The following is a 17,939-nucleotide window of genomic DNA, read 5'->3' as shown; positions in this document are numbered from 1 at the left end:
AAAAAATATAAAAATCATTATTAGTTCACAAGGCTGTACAAATATAGGCAGGAGGCCAAATTGGCCTGTGAGCTGTAGCTTGCTGACCGCAGATCTAATAGCTACTGGTTAAATGAAGACAATCTAAAACCTGCCCCATCTTGAGATTACTGGTTAAAACCAATTTTTTTCTTATCTGGATTTCTTCAGAGTGGGCTGTGACAATAACTCACATACTCTGGTTTGCTTGAAAACACTCATAAATAATCTGGAAGGCAAAAGATGTAATCTTGGCTCCTTCCATTTCCCCCATATTGAAAGCTGAGAGTTAAGACAAAAAGCAAAATGTTCAAGGACATTCTACGAGAGGTCCACCTCCTACACATGGAGAAAATCACATGTGCAGGGAGGATCCTGAAAGCCTTGTGCAAATAATGGGAGCACGGACAAATAAAGGAAGGTGGCAGAGATTCAGGACTTCTCTGTCAGGCACCAGAAGTTTGGACTGAAGTGAAATAAAGGAATTTCCATGGTGTCCCACAGCTAACTGTTCTCTCCAGCCACGCACAAGTGTGTGTGGCCTTTTATTTATTTATTTATTTATTTTTGAGATGGAGTCTTGCTCTGTCGCCAGGCTGGAGTGCAGTGGCACGATCTCGGCTTACCGCAACCTCCGCCTCCTGGGTTCAAGCAATTCTCCTGCCTCAGTCTCCCAAACAGCTGAGACTACAGGCGCCTGCCACCACGCCCAGCTAATTTTTGTGTTTTTAGTAAAGACGAGGTTTCACCACATTGGCCAGGATGGTCTCGATCTCTTGATCTCATGATCTGCCCCCTCAGCCTCCCAAAATGCTGGGATTACAGGCTTCAGCCACCGCACTCGGCCACAGGTTGGCCTTTTAAATGAGGGAAGGTCGGCTCAGGGGTCAGTAGGAGACTTACAGCCCTAAGTATGTGCAGAGTCAGCCACACTAACATGTAAAATATCCACATTTTAAATAAGTATGATAAAGTACATATCAACTGATTGGGGAGCCCCTGGTTAGCACATCTGTATCCAAAACCCCAATGATATAGAAAGGATGAATTGTTTTTCCCTTTTTTTTTTTTTCTAATTTAAAAATAATAGAGAAGGAATCTCACTATGTTGCCCAGGGTGGCTTCAAACTCCTGGACTCAAGCAATCCTCCCGCCTTGGCCTCCCAAAGTGCTAAGATTACGGGTGTGAGCCACCATGCCTGGCCTCTCCCTTCTTCTTAATCCAACTACTGACAAATGTAACTGCCGGTTTGGTAGAAGGAAAAGTCAATGCATGGAACCTTTGAAATGGAATGAGTGAAAGGACTCTTGTGGTGAGAGAATCAGATAACTCTAGAATACACCCCTCCTAATTGAATCATTTTACCATTTTAAAACTATCATTAACGCCGTCTTTTGTAATAAATCAAAGATAAAAAGCAGTTCTGTATCTTGCACAAATAGATACTATAGACAGCGAGAGTTTGCATGGAAGTGACGTCAGCATCTTATCCCAGATTTCCCTAGCTCCATCGTCCACCGGCGGCCATTGCACGGAAGCACGAGCTCATCACGTACTGTTATGTAGCTTTCGGTGCTCTCCTCACCACCCACAGCTCTAGACGACATGAGAGAGGCAAAAACAAAACCATCACTGCTATGGCTACTGGTCTCCCATTCACTTTTTCTTCTAGTGAAAAAAAGAAAAGAAGCAAGCTCTCAAACATGGAAGTTCTTTTCTTCAGAATAGTTTTATTAGTTTGCATACAGTTTGTCAACACTCAACTTTTTTCTCTCCTGACACACAAATCCATTCAGCTAGAGCTTTCTTCTCCTCATATTTTACAGATCGTGACATGGTATGGATCTGCAGGCATCTCTGGCCTTCGAAGCTTGAGGTTACTGCCACTGCCTGTTGCCATGGCACCTTTAAGATTCCACACTTCGGACACAAATTTCAAAAGCTCCACTTCAAGTTCGTTTAAGGTATTGAATACACAGTCTTTGTAAAGAGAAGCATTTTGATTTTTCTTTAGTGGAGTGCGAAATGGGAAGCCTCGAAGGCCAGGAGGACTCTGCTCCTGTCGAGAAAGATATTCAAGGTCAATAATATCATGGACTTTGCTGGTTTTGACACAGTTCCAAGACAGTTGGGCTCATTTAAGAAAAGATGGTTCTAGCAGTGCTCGAGTGCAGGCACTGGCAGACTATGGCCAAATTTGGCCCTCCACCTGTTTTTGTAAATAAAGTTTTATTGGCACACAGTCATGCTCACTCATTTCTATATTGTTTAAGGCTGCTTCATGTTACAACAGCAGATTTGAGTAGTTGCAAGGAAGACCGTACTGCCCACAAAGCTGTAAATATTCACTCTCTGGCCCTTTACAGAAAAAGTTTGCCAATCCTTCCTCTAATCAGTTTGGGCACAGGATCATGAAATGCTGGGTCTTTCTAGGGGAGAATACACTTTCTTTCCCTTTCTCCTTCTACTTGAAAGAATTGTTTATGGTCACTTTGAGGCCCAGCTCTTACTACTTTACACCTTCATCTCTTTTTTTTGTTTGTTTTTTTGAGACACAGTTTCACTCTGTCACCCAGGCTGGTGTGATCTTGGCTCACCGCAACCTCCGCTTCCTGGGTTCAAGCAATTCTTTTTTTTTTGTGAGACGGAATCTTGCCCTGTCGCCCAGGCTGGAGTGCAGTGGCATGATCTCGGTTCACTGCAACCTCTGCCTCCCAGGTTCCAGCTATTCTCCTGCCTCAGCCTCCCGAGTAGCTGGGATTACAGGCACCCACCATCATGCCCGGCTAATTTTTGTATTTTTGTAGAGACAGGGTTTTATCATGTTGGCCAGGCTGGTCTCGAACTCCTGACCTCAGGTGATCCACCCGCCTCGGCTTCCCAAAGTGCTGGGATTACAGGCATGAGCCACCACCCCCGGCCGGGGTTCAAGCAACTCTTATGCCTCAGCCTCCCAAGTAGCTGGGACTACAGGTGCCCACCACCATACCAGCTAATTTTTTTTTTTTTTGAGACAGAGTCTCACTTTGTCGCCCAGGCTGGCGTGCAGTGGCACGATCTCAGCTCACTGCAACCTCTGCCTCCCAGGTTCAAGTGATTCTCCTGCCTCAGTCTCCCGAGTAGCTGGGATTACAGGGGTGTGCCACCACACCCGGCTAATTTCTGTATTTTTTTTTTTTTTTTTGAGATGGAGTTTTGCTCTTGTTGCCCAGGCTGGAGGGCAATGGTGCAGTTTCGGCTCACTGCAACCTCCACCTCCCGGGTTCAAGCGATTCTCCTGCCTCAGCCTCCCGAGTAGCTGGGATTACAGGCATGCGCCACCACGCCTAATTTTGTGTTTTTAGTAGAGACGGGCTTTCTCCATGTTGGTCAGGCTGGTCTCAACTTCCTGACCTCAGATGATCCGTCCACCTCGGCCTGCCAAAGTGCTGGGATTACAGGCATGAGCCACTGCGCCCAGCTTTTTTTTTTTTTTTTTTGAGACGGAGTCTCACTCTGTCACCTGGGCTGGAGTGCAGTGGCTCCATCTCGGCTTACTACCACCTCTGCCTCCAGGGTTCAAGTGATTCTCCTGCCTCAGCCTCCCGAGTAGCTGGGATTACAGGCGCCCGCCACTACGCCCAGCTAGGTTTTGTATTTTTAGTAGAGACAGGGTTTCACCATGTTGCCCAGCTGGTCTCGAACTCCTGACCTCGTGATTCACCCGCCTCAGCCTCCCAAAGTGCTAGGATTACAGGGGTGAGCCACCGCGCCTGGCCTAATTTCTGTATTTTTAGTAAAGACGAGGTTTCACCATGTTGGCCAGGCTGGTCTCAATCTCCTGACCTCAAGTGATCCGCCCGCCTCGGCCTCCCAAAGTTCTGGGATTACAGGCATGAGCCACTGTGCCCGGCCTACACCTTTATCTCCTTACAGAAGTCTCATATTTTGTTGGGATGATATCATTTCCATTTAGCTCAGGAATTTGCAGTAAGTCAAACACTAGGAAAAATGTAAAAAGCAAGGGAACAGTGAATTTGGCCCTGTGAATAATATAATTTTGACCTTCTAAAACACACCATAAGTTCTTTATTTTGAGACAGAGTCTCAGTCGCCCAGGCTGGAGTGCAGTAGTGTGATCTCAGCTCACCACAACCTCTGCCTCCAGGGTTCAAGCCATTCTCCTGCCTCAGCCTCCCGAGTAGCTGGGATTACAGGCACACGCCGCCATGCCCAGCTAATTTTTGTATTTTTAGTAGAGACGGGGTTTCACCGTGTTGGCCAGGCTGTTCTCAAACTCCCGACCTCAGACAATCCACCTGCCCTGGCCTCCCAAAGTGATGGGATTACAGCATGATCCACTGCGCCCGGCTGAGTTCTTGAATCTATCCTACATTTGAAAAAATCCATCTAACCAGAAGAACTTTGAGCCAACAAACTAGAGGTCATCTTCCACTGTTTGTCCCAGTATCTGTGGATCTGGGGACAATTGTCTTCACTAAGGATACATCAGGAAGTGAATTTGCCAGCTTTGCCCAGGACCATGAGGTCGGTTCATTATACCCAACGGTGCCGCCTAGACTCACTAGAACATCCGTTTCCCTGACACTCCTGAGATTGAATCAATATGGTGTAAAAAAAATGGAGCCATCCTTACCTTATTCTTCTCACTGTCTCTTTGACGCTTCAGTATCACAAACGGCACAACAGCAAACAAAACCCAGAGCCATTTGCTCCCAAGCCAGCCTTGGGTGTGCTCTGGTAGGTTCTGCCGAATCCGAAAGTGCTCTCCACACGGCACCTTCCCCTGGGGTTCGCTAGTTTTCTGTCTCAGAGAAGAGAACATAAAGGCATAGCTGCAGGTGAGGCACAGAAGCAGGACCAGGGACGATTTCAGCGTCCACATGGTGAGCAGAGATGGGGAAGGGAGTTGCTCATGACGGGTTTGCTTGCCCTCGCAACTGGGAGACTGGGCACCTGGTGCCAGGCCCTTGGTGATGTCACAGAGGCCCTGAGCTGAGGCCACCCTGGCCATTGTGATGATTTCAGGACAGAGGTTACAGGTCACAGGGGTCGCCTGGGAGGAGGACTCAAAGGGAGATGGGGGCATTTCCAGCAGGCAGTCAGAGAGAGAGGATAGGCACGACGGGGTGCCAATTCCCTGCCAGGGGACTCTTTCCAACCCTGGAGCTTTTGCTGGGAGAGGCCATCATGTTTTTGTTTTTCATTTGTTTGATCCAAACACTGTGATGAGCAGAGGGAGATGCCATGTGCCCCGTGGGGCTGAGTTAAATGGGAGAGAAAGATATTAAACCACAGGCTACCTACAAACTCGGAGCCACCTATGTGTTTTGTTTGGCCTATGTTGTTTCTAAAAATTATTAGTCAGTACTTAAATGTTGTGGGGGGTGGGTATTTCACTTTAAAAGTCCAGGTTTCCGGCTTCCTTTGAAAATATAAGAGCGTCGCCGGGCGCGGCGGCTCACGCCTGTAATCCCAGCACTTTGGGAGGCTGAGGCGGGCAGATTACGAGGTCAAGAGATCGAGACCATCCTGTCCAACGTGGTGAAACCCCGTCTTTACTAAAAATACAAAAATTAGCTGGATGTGGTGGCACACGCCTGTAGTCTCAGCTACTTGGGAGGCTGAGACAGGAGAATCACTTGAACCCAGGAGGCAGAGGTTGTGATGAGCCGAGATCACGCCACTGCACTCCAGCCTGGCAACAGAGCAAGACTCTGTCTCAAAAAAAAAAAAAGAAAGAAAAAGAAAGAAAAGAAAATATGAAGAGTTCTGGAAGCACTGGGCCCACACTGTCATAGAACCAGTCTTCTGCTAGAGCCAAGTGAAATCATCCATCCTGTGGCCATATTCCCTCCACAGTCCCCACCACTCCCTATTACCACATACCATCATTGACAGCAGCAGTGTGTGCCTGCCTTGGGTTAAGAGTATACTTTGGAGCCAGGCCCGGTGGCTCACACCTGTAATCCCAGCACTTTGGGAGGCCAAGGTAGGCGGATCACCCAAGGTCAGAAGTTTGAGACCAGCCTGGCCAATATGGTGAAACCCCATCTCTACTAAAAATACACAAATTAGCCAGGTGTGGTGGCATGTGCCTGTAATCCCAGTTACTCGGGAGGCTGAGACAGGAGAATCACTTGAACCCGGGAAGTAGAGGTTACAGTGAGCTTAGATGGCGCCACTGCACTCCAGTCTGGGCAACAGAGCAGGGCTCAGTCTCAAAAAAAAAAAAGAAAAGAAAAGAAAAAAAGAGTATACATTGGGCCAGGCACAGGGGCAGGGGCTCACACCTGTAATCCCAGCACTTTGGGAGGCCAGGGTGGGCAGATCACCTGAGGTCAGGAGGAGTTCCAGACCAATCTGGCTAACATAGCGAGACCCCATCTCTACTAAAAATACAAAAATTAGCCAGGTGTGGCAATGCACGCCTGCAATCTCAGCTACTTGGGAGGCTGAGGCAGGAGAATCATTTGAACCCTGGAGGCAGAGGTTGCAGTGAGCTGAGATCAAGACACTCTACTCCAGCCTGGGTGACAGAGTGAGACTGTGTCTCAGAAAAGAAAAAAGAGTATAGTTCGATTAAAATTGTGGTAACAGGCCAGGCACGGTGGCTCACGCCTGTAATCCCAGCACCTTGGGAGGGTGAGGTGGGCAGATCACCTAAGGTTGAGAGTTTGAGATCAGCCAAGCCAACATGGAGAAACCCCGTCTCTACTAAAAATACAAAAAAATTAGCTGGGCATGGTGGTGCATGCCTGTAATCCCAGCTGCTCAGGAGGCTGAGGCAGGAGAATTGCTTGAACCTGGGAGGCAGAGGTTGCAGTGAGCTGAGATCGTGCCATTGCACTCCAGCCTGGGCAACAAGAGCGAAATTCCATCTCAAAAAAAAAAAAAAGAAAAAAGAAAAAACAATTGTGATAAGAACAGGAAGCTTTAGAGACGAGCACAAGGGGACTGCTCTAAACTAGGTTATGCAGGAAGAGTGTCCAGAAAAAGATGGTTGAGTAGAGCAGGGGAGATGATTAGGAGTTGGTGGGTAAAATGGGAAGGGGCTGAATCCCCCAAGTGAGAAGGAACAGCTAGCTTGACAACTGAGGCCAAGGCTGGGAATGAACCTAGGACTCCACAGTATACCTGAAACCATGAGTTCTTTAAAATGACATGAAACAAGAAATCCTGGGTGCTGGAACACACGGCTTGTACTTGTTCCCCTGGGTCATCTGTAGAGCTATCTTCCTGAGGAAGGCTCTGATTCACAGATTTACTCCCGAGGAGCAGAACTTTATGCTGCATAGGAAATCATCAAGGGTCTGCTGGGCACCCTCACTGTGCCTTAAACTACTGAGCTCTGTGGAGTGACAAAGAAGTTCTACAAGCTATGGCCAGGGGCAGTGGCTCATGCCTGTAATCCCAGCACTTTGGGAAGCCAATGTGAGCAGATCATCTGAGGTCAGGAGTTCAAGACCAGCCTGACCAACATGGTGAAACACTGTCGCCACTAAAAATACAAAAAAAAAAAAAAAAAAAAATTAGCCGAGTGTGGTGGTGCATGCCTGTAATCTTAGCTACTTGGGAGGCTGAGGCAGGAGAATCGCTTGAGCCCAGGAGTTGAGGCTGCAATGAGCTCAGATGATGCCATTGCACTATAACCTGGGCAACAGAGCAAGACTCTGTCTCTAAAAAAAAATGAATAAAGTCTCCTGAGCAATCTAGGGGAAAAAGAAAAGAACACATGTGGTACATACCATAGTTGTTCAATGAATCCTTCTGTAAAATGATGTCTGATCTGGCCCTTATCAACCCAGCAAACCCAACTTCCTCCATTCCCACCTGCCCTGCCAGCGTCCTCTCTGCTCCTCCACATGACAAACTTGAGCAAACTCTTCCCTTTGTCCTGACGTCTGCCTGGACCACTTTTCCAGAATCCTTTTCCTGCCTACGACTTTTGTCCTCCCTTCCTGCTCCTTGCCAAAATGGCATACAGTAGATACTCAGTATGTTGTTGAATGGATGGATGAGTGGGTGGGAGGGTGGATGGGTGGGTGGGTAGATGGATGGATGGGTTAGTGGGTGGGTGGATGGATGAATGGATGGATGGATGGGTGGATGGTTGGATGGATGGGTGTGTGGGTGGGTGGGTGGTTGAGTGGATTTTTGTTGTCATTGTTTTGAGATAGAGTCTTGCTGTGTCGCCCAGGCTGGAGTGCAGGGGCACTACGTCAGCTCACTGCAAGCTCTGCCTCCCAGGTTCAAGTGATTCTCACTCCTCAGCTTCCTGAGTAGCTGGGACTACAGGTGCATGCCATCACACCTGCCTAATTTTCGTATTTGTATTTATTATTTGTTTATTTATTTATTCTTTTTTTGAGATGGAGTCTCACTCTGTTGCCCAGGCTGGAGTGCAATGGCACGATCTCGGCTCACTGCAACCTCCACCTCCTGGGTTCAAGAGATTCTCCTGCCTCAGCCTCCTGAGTAGCTGGGATTACAGGAGCATGCCACCACACCCAACTAATTTTTGTATTTTTAGTAGAGATGAGGTTTCACCATGTTGGCCAGGCTGGTCTCAAATTCCTGACCTCAGATGATTCGCCTGCCTCGGCCTCCCAAAATGCTGGGATTATAGGACTGAGCCATCGTGCCAGGCCTGTATTTTTATTTTTTAATTATTATTATTATTTTTGAGATGGAGTCTCACTCTGTCACCCACTGGAGTGCAATGGCACAATCTCAGCTCACTGCAGCCTCCGCCTCCAGGGTTCAAGCAATTCTCCTGCCTCAGCCTCCCAAGTAGCTGGGATTACAGGCACCCACCACCATGCTTTGCTAATTTTTGTATTTTTAGTAGAGACAGGGTTTCACCTTGTTGGCCAGGGTGGTCTTGAACTCCTGACCTCAGGTGATCCGCCTACCTTGGCCTCCCAAAGTGCTGGGATTACAGGTGTGAGCCACCACATCCAGCCTAAGAATAATTTGTTTTCTTTTTTTTTGAAATAGGGTCTCACTCTGTCACTTAGGCTGTAGTGCAGTGGCACAATATTGGCTCACTGCAAACTCCGCCTCCTGGGTTCAAGCGATTCTCCTGCCTCAGCCTCCCAAGTAGCTGGGATTACAGGCGGGCACCACTGCACCCGGCTAATTTTGTATTTTTAGTAGAGACAGAGTTTCACCATGTTGGCCAGGTTGGTCTCAGACTCCTGACCTCAGGTGATTCACCCACCTCGGCCTCCCAAAGTGCTGGGATTACAGGTGTGAGCCACCATGCCGGGTCTTCTTTTGGGTTTTAATGGCAGCTTCATTAAACAGGGATGATACACAATCATGAAGAAATGTGATTGGACCAAAAATTGATAAGCTCTCATATTAACAGACTGATTGGGGAACCCATCAGGGCCTATCCAGATTCCTCTTGGTCTCTCTGTGCAGCTTTCCTTCCTCTAGGGTATGCGGCATGACCCTCTCGAATGAGGTCTTTGGGCTCCCAATCAGATTAGAGTCCTACCTTGGGCAGGGAAAGGAGGACAGAAAGTCAGAGAGAGAGATTCTGTTTCCCTAGGACTACTCCTAAGGACTAAAGCACCCCAACTTTTTTTTTTGGACACAAGGTCTGGCTCAGTCACCCAGGCTGGAATGCAGTGGTGCAATCATAGCTCACTGCAACCTCCACCTCCTGGGCTCAAGGGATCCTCCCACCTCAACCTCCTGAGTAGCTGGGACTACAGGTGCATGCAACCATGCCCAGCTAATTTTATTTATTTGTTTATTTTGTAGGGAGGGTTTTGCCATGTTGTGCAGGGTGGTCTTGAACCTCTGGGCTCAAGTGATCTGCCTTCCCCAATTTCCCATAGTGCTAAGATTACAAGTGAGAATCATTTTGCCCAGCCCCCAAACATTATTTTTATTTTTATTTTGAAGACAGGGTCTCACGCCACCACCCAGGCTGTAGTACTATGGTGCAATCATGGCTCACTGCAGCCTTGACCTCCCAGACCCAAAAGATGCTCCTACCTTAGCCTCCCAAGTAGCTGGGACCACAAGTGCACACCACCGCACCTGGGTAACCATTCTTTTTATTTATTTAGTTTTTTGAGACAGAGTCTAGCTCTGTTGCCCAGGCTGGAGTGCAATGGTGCAATCTCAGCTCACTGCCACCTCCACCTCCTGGGTTCAAGTGATTCTCCTGCCTCAGCCTCCTGAGTAGCTGGGATTACAGGTGTCTTCCACCATGCCCAGCTAATTTTTGTATTTTTGATAGAGACGGGGTTTCACCATGTTGGCCAGGCTGGTCTTGAACTCCTGACCTCAGGTGATCTGTCCACCTTGGCCTCCCAAAGTGCTGGGATTACAGACATGAGCCACCATGCCCAGCCACCATATTCTTGCCGGGAAGATGCTGCCCACCCTTCAGGGCCTGGGGTTGGGACCCTTGAGGGACGCCTATGCCTTCGAGGCAGGGCCTCCTTCCCCTGAGGCCCCAGGCATCTGGGCTGCTGTCTGCCCTGCCTCCCTCTCCTGCTTCTGCTGCAGCCGCAGAAGCCATGGCCTCCTGCCTCATGGTCTTGGTCTTCCTTGGGCCCTGGGTGACTTTGATGCTTGGGAGGGTGACAGCACTGGTCAACTGGGTACTGGCCCCAGAGATGCCTATGCACTCATTCCTGGGACCTGTGAGCCTGCTGTTCATGTGGCAAGAGACATTTTGCAGATGAATTAAATGAAGGATTTTAAGATAAGTCATGATCCTGGCTGCAGGAGGGCAGGTCACCATTCTCCAAGAAAGGGAACCTGGCCCCTTGGGGAAGTGGCTGATTCCAGGATGAAGGCAGGCAATGAACCAGATGAGCATGGAGCATCTTGGGTTGCCAGAAAGTAAGGAATTGCTCAAAAGAGGAAGGGGCTTGCTCACAGAACACAAGTGCCAACCCGAAGCAGCTCCTAATGCCAAAGGTGGGAAAGGTGGAGCCAGAAAATAACCAAAAAAAAAACACACCTGTAAGTCCATACAGAAATCCATCCGTCAATCATCGGCGAAGGAACAGCTCTTCTTACAGCAGAATTCCAATCAATAAACACTGTAGGAGAGAGGAAAATAGAAATCACCATTAGGCAAGCACCTAAGTATGTACAGAGAAGCCATCAGCCGCAGTAACATGTAAAATACCCACATTTTGAATAAGTAGGATAAAGAACATGTCAATTAATCTGGGAGCCCCTGGTTAGCACACTTGTATCCAAAACTCCAATGGCATAGAATGAATGAATTCTTTCTCCGTTTTCTTGTTAATTTAAAATAATAGAGATGGGGTCTCACTATGTAGCCCAGGGTGGTTTCAAACTCCTAGGCTCAATCAGTCCTCCTGCCTCGGCCTCCCAATGGGCTAAGATTACAGGTGTGAGCCACCATGCTGGGCCTCTCCTTTTTGTTTTTTTTTTTTTTGAGATGGAGTCTCGCTCTGTCGCCCAGGCTGGAGTGCAGTGGTGCGATCTCAATGCAACCTCTGCCTCCCGGGTTTGAGTGATTCTCCTGCCTCATCCCCCTTTTTCTTTTTAATCCAATTATTGACAAATGTAACTGCTAGTGTGGTAGAAGGAAAAGTCAATATATACGGAACCTTTGACATGGAATGAGTGAAAGGACTCTTGTGGTGAGAGAATCAGATAACTCTAGAATACACCCCTCCTAATTGAATCATTTTACCATTTTAAAACTATCATTAACGCCGTCTTTTGTAATAAATCAAAGATAAAAAGCAGTTCTGTATCTTGCACAAGTAGATACTATAGACAGCGAGAGTTTGCATGGAAGTGACGTCAGCATCTTATCCCAGATTTCCCTAGCTCCATCGTCCACCGGCGGCCATTGCACGGAAGCACGAGCTCATCACGTACTATTATGTAGCTTTCGGTGCTCTCCTCACCACCCACAGCTCTAGACGACATGAGAGAGGCAAAAACAAAACCATCACTGCTATGGCTACTGGTCTCCCATTCACTTTTTCTTCTAGTGAAAAAAAGAAAAGAAGCAAGCTCTCAAACATGGAAGTTCTTTTCTTCAGAATAGTTTTATTAGTTTGCATACAGTTTGTCAACACTCAACTTTTTTCTCTCCTGACACACAAATCCATTCAGCTAGAGCTTTCTTCTCCCCATATTTCACAGATCGTGACATGGTATGGATCTGCAGGCATCTCTGACTTTCGAAGCCTGAGGTTACTGCCACTACCTGTTGCCATGGCACGTTTAAGATTCCGCACTTTGGACACAAATTTCATAAGCTCCACCTCGAGTTCAATTAAGGTATTGAATGCACAGTCTTTGTTGGGGGAAGCATTTCTTTTTTTCTTTAATGGAGAGTGAAGTTGGCCGCCTCGAAGGCCAGGAGGACCCTGCTCCTGTCAGGAAAGATACTCAAGGTCAGTAATATTGTGAACTTTGTTGGTTTTGACACAGTTCGTGTTACAACAGCAGACTTGAGTAGTTGCAAGAAGACCATACTGCCCACAAAGCTGAAAATATTCACACCCTCCCTGGCCCTTTACAGGAAGGGTTTGCCGATCCCTGCTCTCATCAGTTTGGGCACAGGATTATGAAATGCTGGGTCTTTCTAGGGGAGAATGCACTTTCTCTCCCCTTCCCTTTCTACCTGAAAGAGTTGTTTGTGGTCACTTTGAGGACCAGCTCAAACTACCTTACATCTTTATCTCTTCAGCACAAGTCTCATATTTTGTTGGGATAATGATACCATTTCCATTTAGCTCAGGATTTTGTAGTAAGTCAAACACTAGCAAGAATTTAAAAAACAGGGGCTAGTGAATCTGGTCCTGTGAATAATTTTGACTTTCTGAAACACACCATAAGTTCTTGAATCTATCCTACATTTGAAAAAATCCATCTAACCAGAAAATCTGTGAGCCAGTAAGCAGAGGTCACCTTCCACTCTTTGTCCCAGTATCTGTGGATCTGGGGACAATTGTCTTCACTAAGGATACATCAGGAAGTGAATTTGCCAGCTTTGCCCAGGACCATGAGGTCGGTTCATTATACCCAACGGTGCCGCCTAGACTCACTAGAACATCCGTTTCCCTGAGACTCCTGAGATTGAATTAATATGGTGTAAAAAAAATGGAGCCATCCTTACCTTATTCTTCTCACTGTCTCTTTGACGCTTCAGTATCACAAACGGCACAACAGCAAACAAAACCCAGAGCCATTTGCTCCCAAGCCAGCCTTGGGTGTGCTCTGGTAGATTCTGCCGAATCCGAAAGTGCTCTCCGTATTGCACCTTCCGCTGGAGTTCGCTAGTTTTCTGTCTCAGAGAAGAGAACATAAAGGCATAGCTGCAGGTGAGGCACAGAAGCAGGACCAGGGACGATTTCAGCGTCCACATGGTGAGCAGAGATGGGGAAGGGAGTTGCTCATGACGGGTTTGCTTGCCCTCGCAACTGGGAGACTGGGCACCTGGTGCCAGGCCCTTGGTGATGTCACAGAGGCCCTGAGCTGAGGCCACCCTGGCCATTGTGATGATTTCAGGACAGAGGTTACAGGTCACAGGGGTCGCCCGGGAGGAGGACTCAAAGGGAGATGGGGGCATTTCCAGCAGGCAGTCAGAGAGAGAGGATGGGCACGACGGGGTGCCAATTCCCTGCCAGGGGACTCTTTCCAACCCTCGAGCTTTGCTGGGAGAGGCCATCATGTTTTTGTTTTTCATTTGTTTGATCCAGACATTGTGATGAGCAGAGGGAGATGCCATGTGCCCCGTGGAGCTGAGTTAAATGGGAGAGAAAGATATTAAACCACAGTCTACCTACAAATTTGGAGCCACCTATGTGGCTCAAACTAAACAAACAAAAAATTTGTTTTTGTTTTTTTTGGGGATGGAATTTTGCTCTTGTTGCCCAGACTGGAGTGCAATGATCTTAGCTCACCACAACCTCCGCCTCCCAGTTCAAGCCATTCTCCTGCCTCAGCCTCCTGAGTAGCTGGGATTACAGGCATCCACCATCACGCTTGGCTAATTTTGTATTTTTAGTAGAGACAGGGTATCTCCATGTTGGTCAGGCTGGTCTCGAACTTCCGACCTCAGGAGATCCACCTGCCTCGGCCTCCTAAAGTGTTGGGATTACAGGCATGAGCCACTGCGCCCGGCCCACCCATGTGTTTTGTTTGGCCTACATTGTTTTTAAAAATTGGCAGTACTTAAATATTGGGGGGCATTTCACTTTAAAACTCCACATTCTGGCTTCCTTTGAAAATATGGGAGGTCCAGAAACAATGAGTGCACACCCTCATGGAACCAGTCTCTCTGCTGCATCCAAGTGAAACCGTCCTTTCAGTGGCCATATTCCCTCCACAGTCCCCACCACTCACTATTACCTCACACCATCATTGATCGTAGCAGTGTGTGCCCACCCTGGGTTAAGAGTATACTTTGGGCCAGGTGTGGTGGCTCACACTTGTAGTCCCAGCACTTTGGGAGGCCAAGGCAGGTGGGTCACCTGAGGTCAGGAGTTGGAGAATAGCCTGGCCAACATGGTGAAACCCCATGTCTACTAAACAAAAATTAGCCCGGCATGGTGGCATAGGCCTGTAGGCCCAGCTAGTTGGGAAGCTGAGGCAGGAGAATCACTTGAACCTGGGAGGCAGAGGTTGCAGTGAGCTGAGATCGCACCACTGCACTCTAGCCTGGGCACCAAACAGAGTGAGACTCCATCTCAGGAAGAAAAAAAAAAAAAAAAGAGAGAGTATACTTTGATTAAAATTGTGATAAGAACAGGAAGCTTTAGAGACTAGCATAAGGGGACTGCTCTAAACTAGGTTATGCAGGAAGAGTGTCCAGAAAAAGATGGTTGAGTAGAGCAGGGGAGATGATTAAGAGTTGGTGGGTAAAATGGGAAGGGGCTGAATCCCCCAAGTAAGAAGGAACAGCTAGCTTGACAACTGAGGCCAAGGCTGGGAATAAACCTAGGACTCCATAGTATACCCGAAACCATGTGTTCTTTAAAATGACATGAAACAAGAAATCCTGGGTGCTGGAACTCACGGCTTGTACTTGTTCCCCTGGGTCATCTGTAGAGCTATCTTCCTGAGGAAGGCTCTGATTTGCAGATTTACTCCCGAGGAGCAGAACTTTATGCTGCATAGGAAATAATCAAATTTCAGCTGGGAACCTTCGCTGTGCCTTAAACTACTGATCTCTGTGGAGTGACAAAGTAGTTCTGCAAGACTATGGCCAGGGGCAGTGGCTCATGCCTGTAATCCCAGCACTTTGGGAGGCCAAGGCATGCAGATCACCTGAGGTCAAAGAGTTTGAGGCCAGCCTGACCAACATGGTGAAACCTTGTCACCACTGAAAATAAAAACAAATTAGCCAGGTGTTTTGGTGCACACCTGTAATCTCAGCTACTCTGGAGCTGAGGCAGGAGAATCGCTTGAATCCAGGAGGCGGTGGTTGCAGTGAGCTGAGGTGGTGACACTGCACTCCAGCCTGGGCAACAGAGTGAGACTCTCTCAAAAAAAAAAAAAACCAAAAAATAGTTCTCCAAGACTACTCTAGAAAACCGAAAGGGGAAAACGCTGTTGGGCTGTGCTGCACAGCTTCTTCCTCCATGAGCATGGTGCAGTGTCGGCTGGGGAGTGGGGCTTCCTGCCAGAGACTGGGCACGATGGAGAGATGCAAATCTCCAGGTTGATCAGAAGACGGGCACTTCTCTTCTTGCAGGGGCCCACTCAGCTTGGCAGCTACTGCCTGGAATTACACCCACTGTAGAGGCAGCTGCCCTGATTTCCAGGGCCTTGGGCCACCCTGTGACCTCAGTTTGGAGGCCTGTCCTTGGCATCATGCTGCTCCCTGTCCCCAGTGTTCCCCATTCCAGCAGCTTTGAGGGATGGCTAATTATTTTCAGAGGCCCCCATGTCCATACACAGCCTGTGTCTTTTCTTTGAGATAGGGTCTTGCTGTGTCACCCAGACTGGAGTGCAGTGGAATGATCTTGGCTCACTGCAGCCTCGATAATTTTTGTTTTTTTGTTTTGTTTTGTTTTTGGTAGAGACAGGGTCTGGATAATTTTTATTTCATTTTTGGTAGAGACAGGGTCTCCCTGTGTTGCCTAGGCTAGTCTCAAAACTCCTGGGCTCAAGCAGTGCTCCTGCCTCAGCCTCCCAAAGTGCTGGGACTGCAGACGGGAGCCACAGCGCTCAGTCAGCCTGTGTGTTAAGCCGGCTGGGAAGTTTGGTGGCTGTGGTGCGATGGAGCAGTAAGGGGCAAACAGACGTGGTTTACAGGAACGGTCCCAAACAACAGAAATGCTCACAAGTTTTGCCACATGTGATTTTGTTATTTGGAAATGTTCACATCTTTAATAATGGGAATCACTTTTTCCTATATGTATTCAAAAGTCTACAGCACTCTCCAATAGAGCAGGACCAGTGGGAAAGCAGACCAGATCTTTGAGCCAAACTTCTGTCTGGGCTGTGGGGTGGGGCGGAACTTCTTTCATTCATTTTGGCACAGCTTTCATTTCATTTGTTGGAAATGAAGTGCTGTGGTGTTGCAGGAAGTCAGGGACCCGAAATGGAGAGACTGGCTGAAGCCACGGCAGAAGAACATAAATTGTGAAGATTTCATGGACATTTATTCCTTCCCCAATCAATACTCTTATAATTTCCTATGCCTGTCTTTACTTGAATCTCTTAATTCCATCGTCTTCATAAGCTGAGGATGTATGTCGCCTCAGGACCCTGTGATGATTGCGTTATCTGTACAAATTGTTTGTAAAACATGTTTGAACAATATGAAATCTGGGCATCCTAGAAGAACAGGATAACAGCAATTTTCAGGGAACAAGGGAGATAACCTTAAGGTCTGACTGCCTGCGGGGCCGGGCAGAACAGAGTCATATTTCTCTTCTTGCAAAAGCGAATAGGAGAAATATCGCTGAATTCTTTTTCTCAGCAAGGAACAGCCCTGGGAAAAGAATGCATTCTCAGGGGGAGGTCTCTAAAATGGCCGCTCTGGGAGTGTCTGTCTTATGCAGTTGTAGATAAGGGATGAAATACGCCCTGGTCTCCTGCAGCTCTCCCAGGCTTGCTAGGATTGGGAAATTCCAGCCTGGTGAAATTCTAGTCAGATCGGTTGTCTGTTCTTGAACCCTGTTTCCTGTTAAGATGTTTATCAATGACAATGCGTGCACAGTGGGACATGAAACCTCATCAGCAATTATAATTTTGCCCTGGACTTTGATCTCGCTCTGCCCCCATTTGCCTTGTGATATTTTATTGCCTTTGAAGCATGTGATCTCTGTGACCCACAACCTATTCTTACACTCCCTCCCCTTTGAAAATTGCTAATAAAAGCTTGCTGGTTTTGCGGCTCGGGGGCAACACAGAACCTGCCGATGTGATGTCACCCCCAGAGACCCAGCTGTAAAATTTCTCTCTTTTGTACTCTTTCTCAGACCGGCCGATGCTTAGGGAAAAGAATCTACGTTGAAATATTGGGGGCTGGTTCCCCTGATACTGTGGGAAATTGAATAGATGCTATTTTGGAGAATTTTAACATCTTTTCAATTTTCTCCTCCCAGCTCCCTCCTTGGTGGAAAGCAGCTTGGGTCCTGGAGGTGGATGGAGGAGGAGGGAGAGCTAGGAGATGCACCACTTTCCTCTTGGGCACAGCACCTGAACCCATGGTCTCGGCGCCTGGGTGGGAGCCTGCCCCAGTCGCCACTGATTCCTTCATTTGGTACGGACTGAATGGGGAGAAGGTGCGGTGTGGCCAGGCAGAAGTGTCATTCGCCTTGCTGCTTTGGGCCTCAGGCACCTCACCTATAAAGTGGGGGATGGCCATCTTCCCATTGCACTGGGTGGCTGGGGAGTCCCAGGGGAAGAAGCCTGTCAAGTGCTTGGCTGCTCAGTGAGCCCTAAA

The 17,939-nt window shown here is 48.0% G+C and overlaps 3 protein-coding genes across 3 annotated transcripts in view; all 3 read right to left on the bottom strand.

Annotated features, from left to right (window-relative positions):
• Window positions 1–472: 472 nt before the first annotated feature.
• On the bottom strand, window positions 473–9,181 carry FAM209B (family with sequence similarity 209 member B). Its single transcript, XM_003806156.6, has 2 exons — window positions 4,656–9,181; window positions 473–2,078 (listed from the first exon to the last, which is right to left on the bottom strand). Exons 1-2 carry the CDS (start codon window positions 5,106–5,108, stop codon window positions 1,833–1,835), a joined length of 699 nt encoding a protein of 232 aa, XP_003806204.4. The 5' UTR covers window positions 5,109–9,181; the 3' UTR covers window positions 473–1,832.
• A 1,758-nt stretch (window positions 9,182–10,939) lies between these two features.
• The window catches only part of RTF2 (replication termination factor 2), a 64,335-nt gene continuing 57,335 nt past the window's right edge, over window positions 10,940–17,939 (bottom strand). Inside the window, exon 9 of the mRNA XM_034947810.3 lies at window positions 10,940–11,091. Within this exon, the coding sequence (XP_034803701.2) occupies window positions 10,955–11,091 (137 nt within the window). The 3' untranslated portion in view covers window positions 10,940–10,954. The remainder of the gene's footprint in view (window positions 11,092–17,939) is intronic.
• Window positions 11,019–16,067, bottom strand: FAM209A (family with sequence similarity 209 member A). Its single transcript, XM_063601094.1, has 4 exons — window positions 14,515–16,067; window positions 13,158–14,097; window positions 11,909–12,411; window positions 11,019–11,091 (listed from the first exon to the last, which is right to left on the bottom strand). The coding sequence occupies exons 2-3, from the start codon at window positions 13,767–13,769 to the stop codon at window positions 12,145–12,147; spliced, it is 879 nt and encodes a 292-aa protein (XP_063457164.1). The 5' UTR covers window positions 13,770–14,097; window positions 14,515–16,067; the 3' UTR covers window positions 11,019–11,091; window positions 11,909–12,144.

The sequence above is a fragment of the Pan paniscus genome, chromosome 21, assembly GCF_029289425.2.
Source record: "Pan paniscus chromosome 21, NHGRI_mPanPan1-v2.0_pri, whole genome shotgun sequence".
NCBI classification, from domain to species: Eukaryota; Metazoa; Chordata; class Mammalia; order Primates; family Hominidae; genus Pan; species Pan paniscus.
Note: the sequence above shows the minus strand (reverse complement) of the source record. Positions and strands in the feature narration are given on the sequence as shown.

Coding starts and splice junctions, on each gene's coding strand:
- FAM209B (XM_003806156.6), bottom strand. CDS start 5,108: ATGCCCCCATCTCCCTTTGAGTCCTCCTCCCAGGCGACCCCTGTGACC. Junction 2,079..4,655: donor GAGACAGTGAGAAGAATAAG/GTAAGGATGGCT, acceptor CTTTCTCGACAG/GAGCAGAGTCCTCCTGGCCT.
- FAM209A (XM_063601094.1), bottom strand. CDS start 13,769: ATGGCATCTCCCTCTGCTCATCACAATGTCTGGATCAAACAAATGAAA. Junction 12,412..13,157: donor GAGACAGTGAGAAGAATAAG/GTAAGGATGGCT, acceptor CTTTCCTGACAG/GAGCAGGGTCCTCCTGGCCT.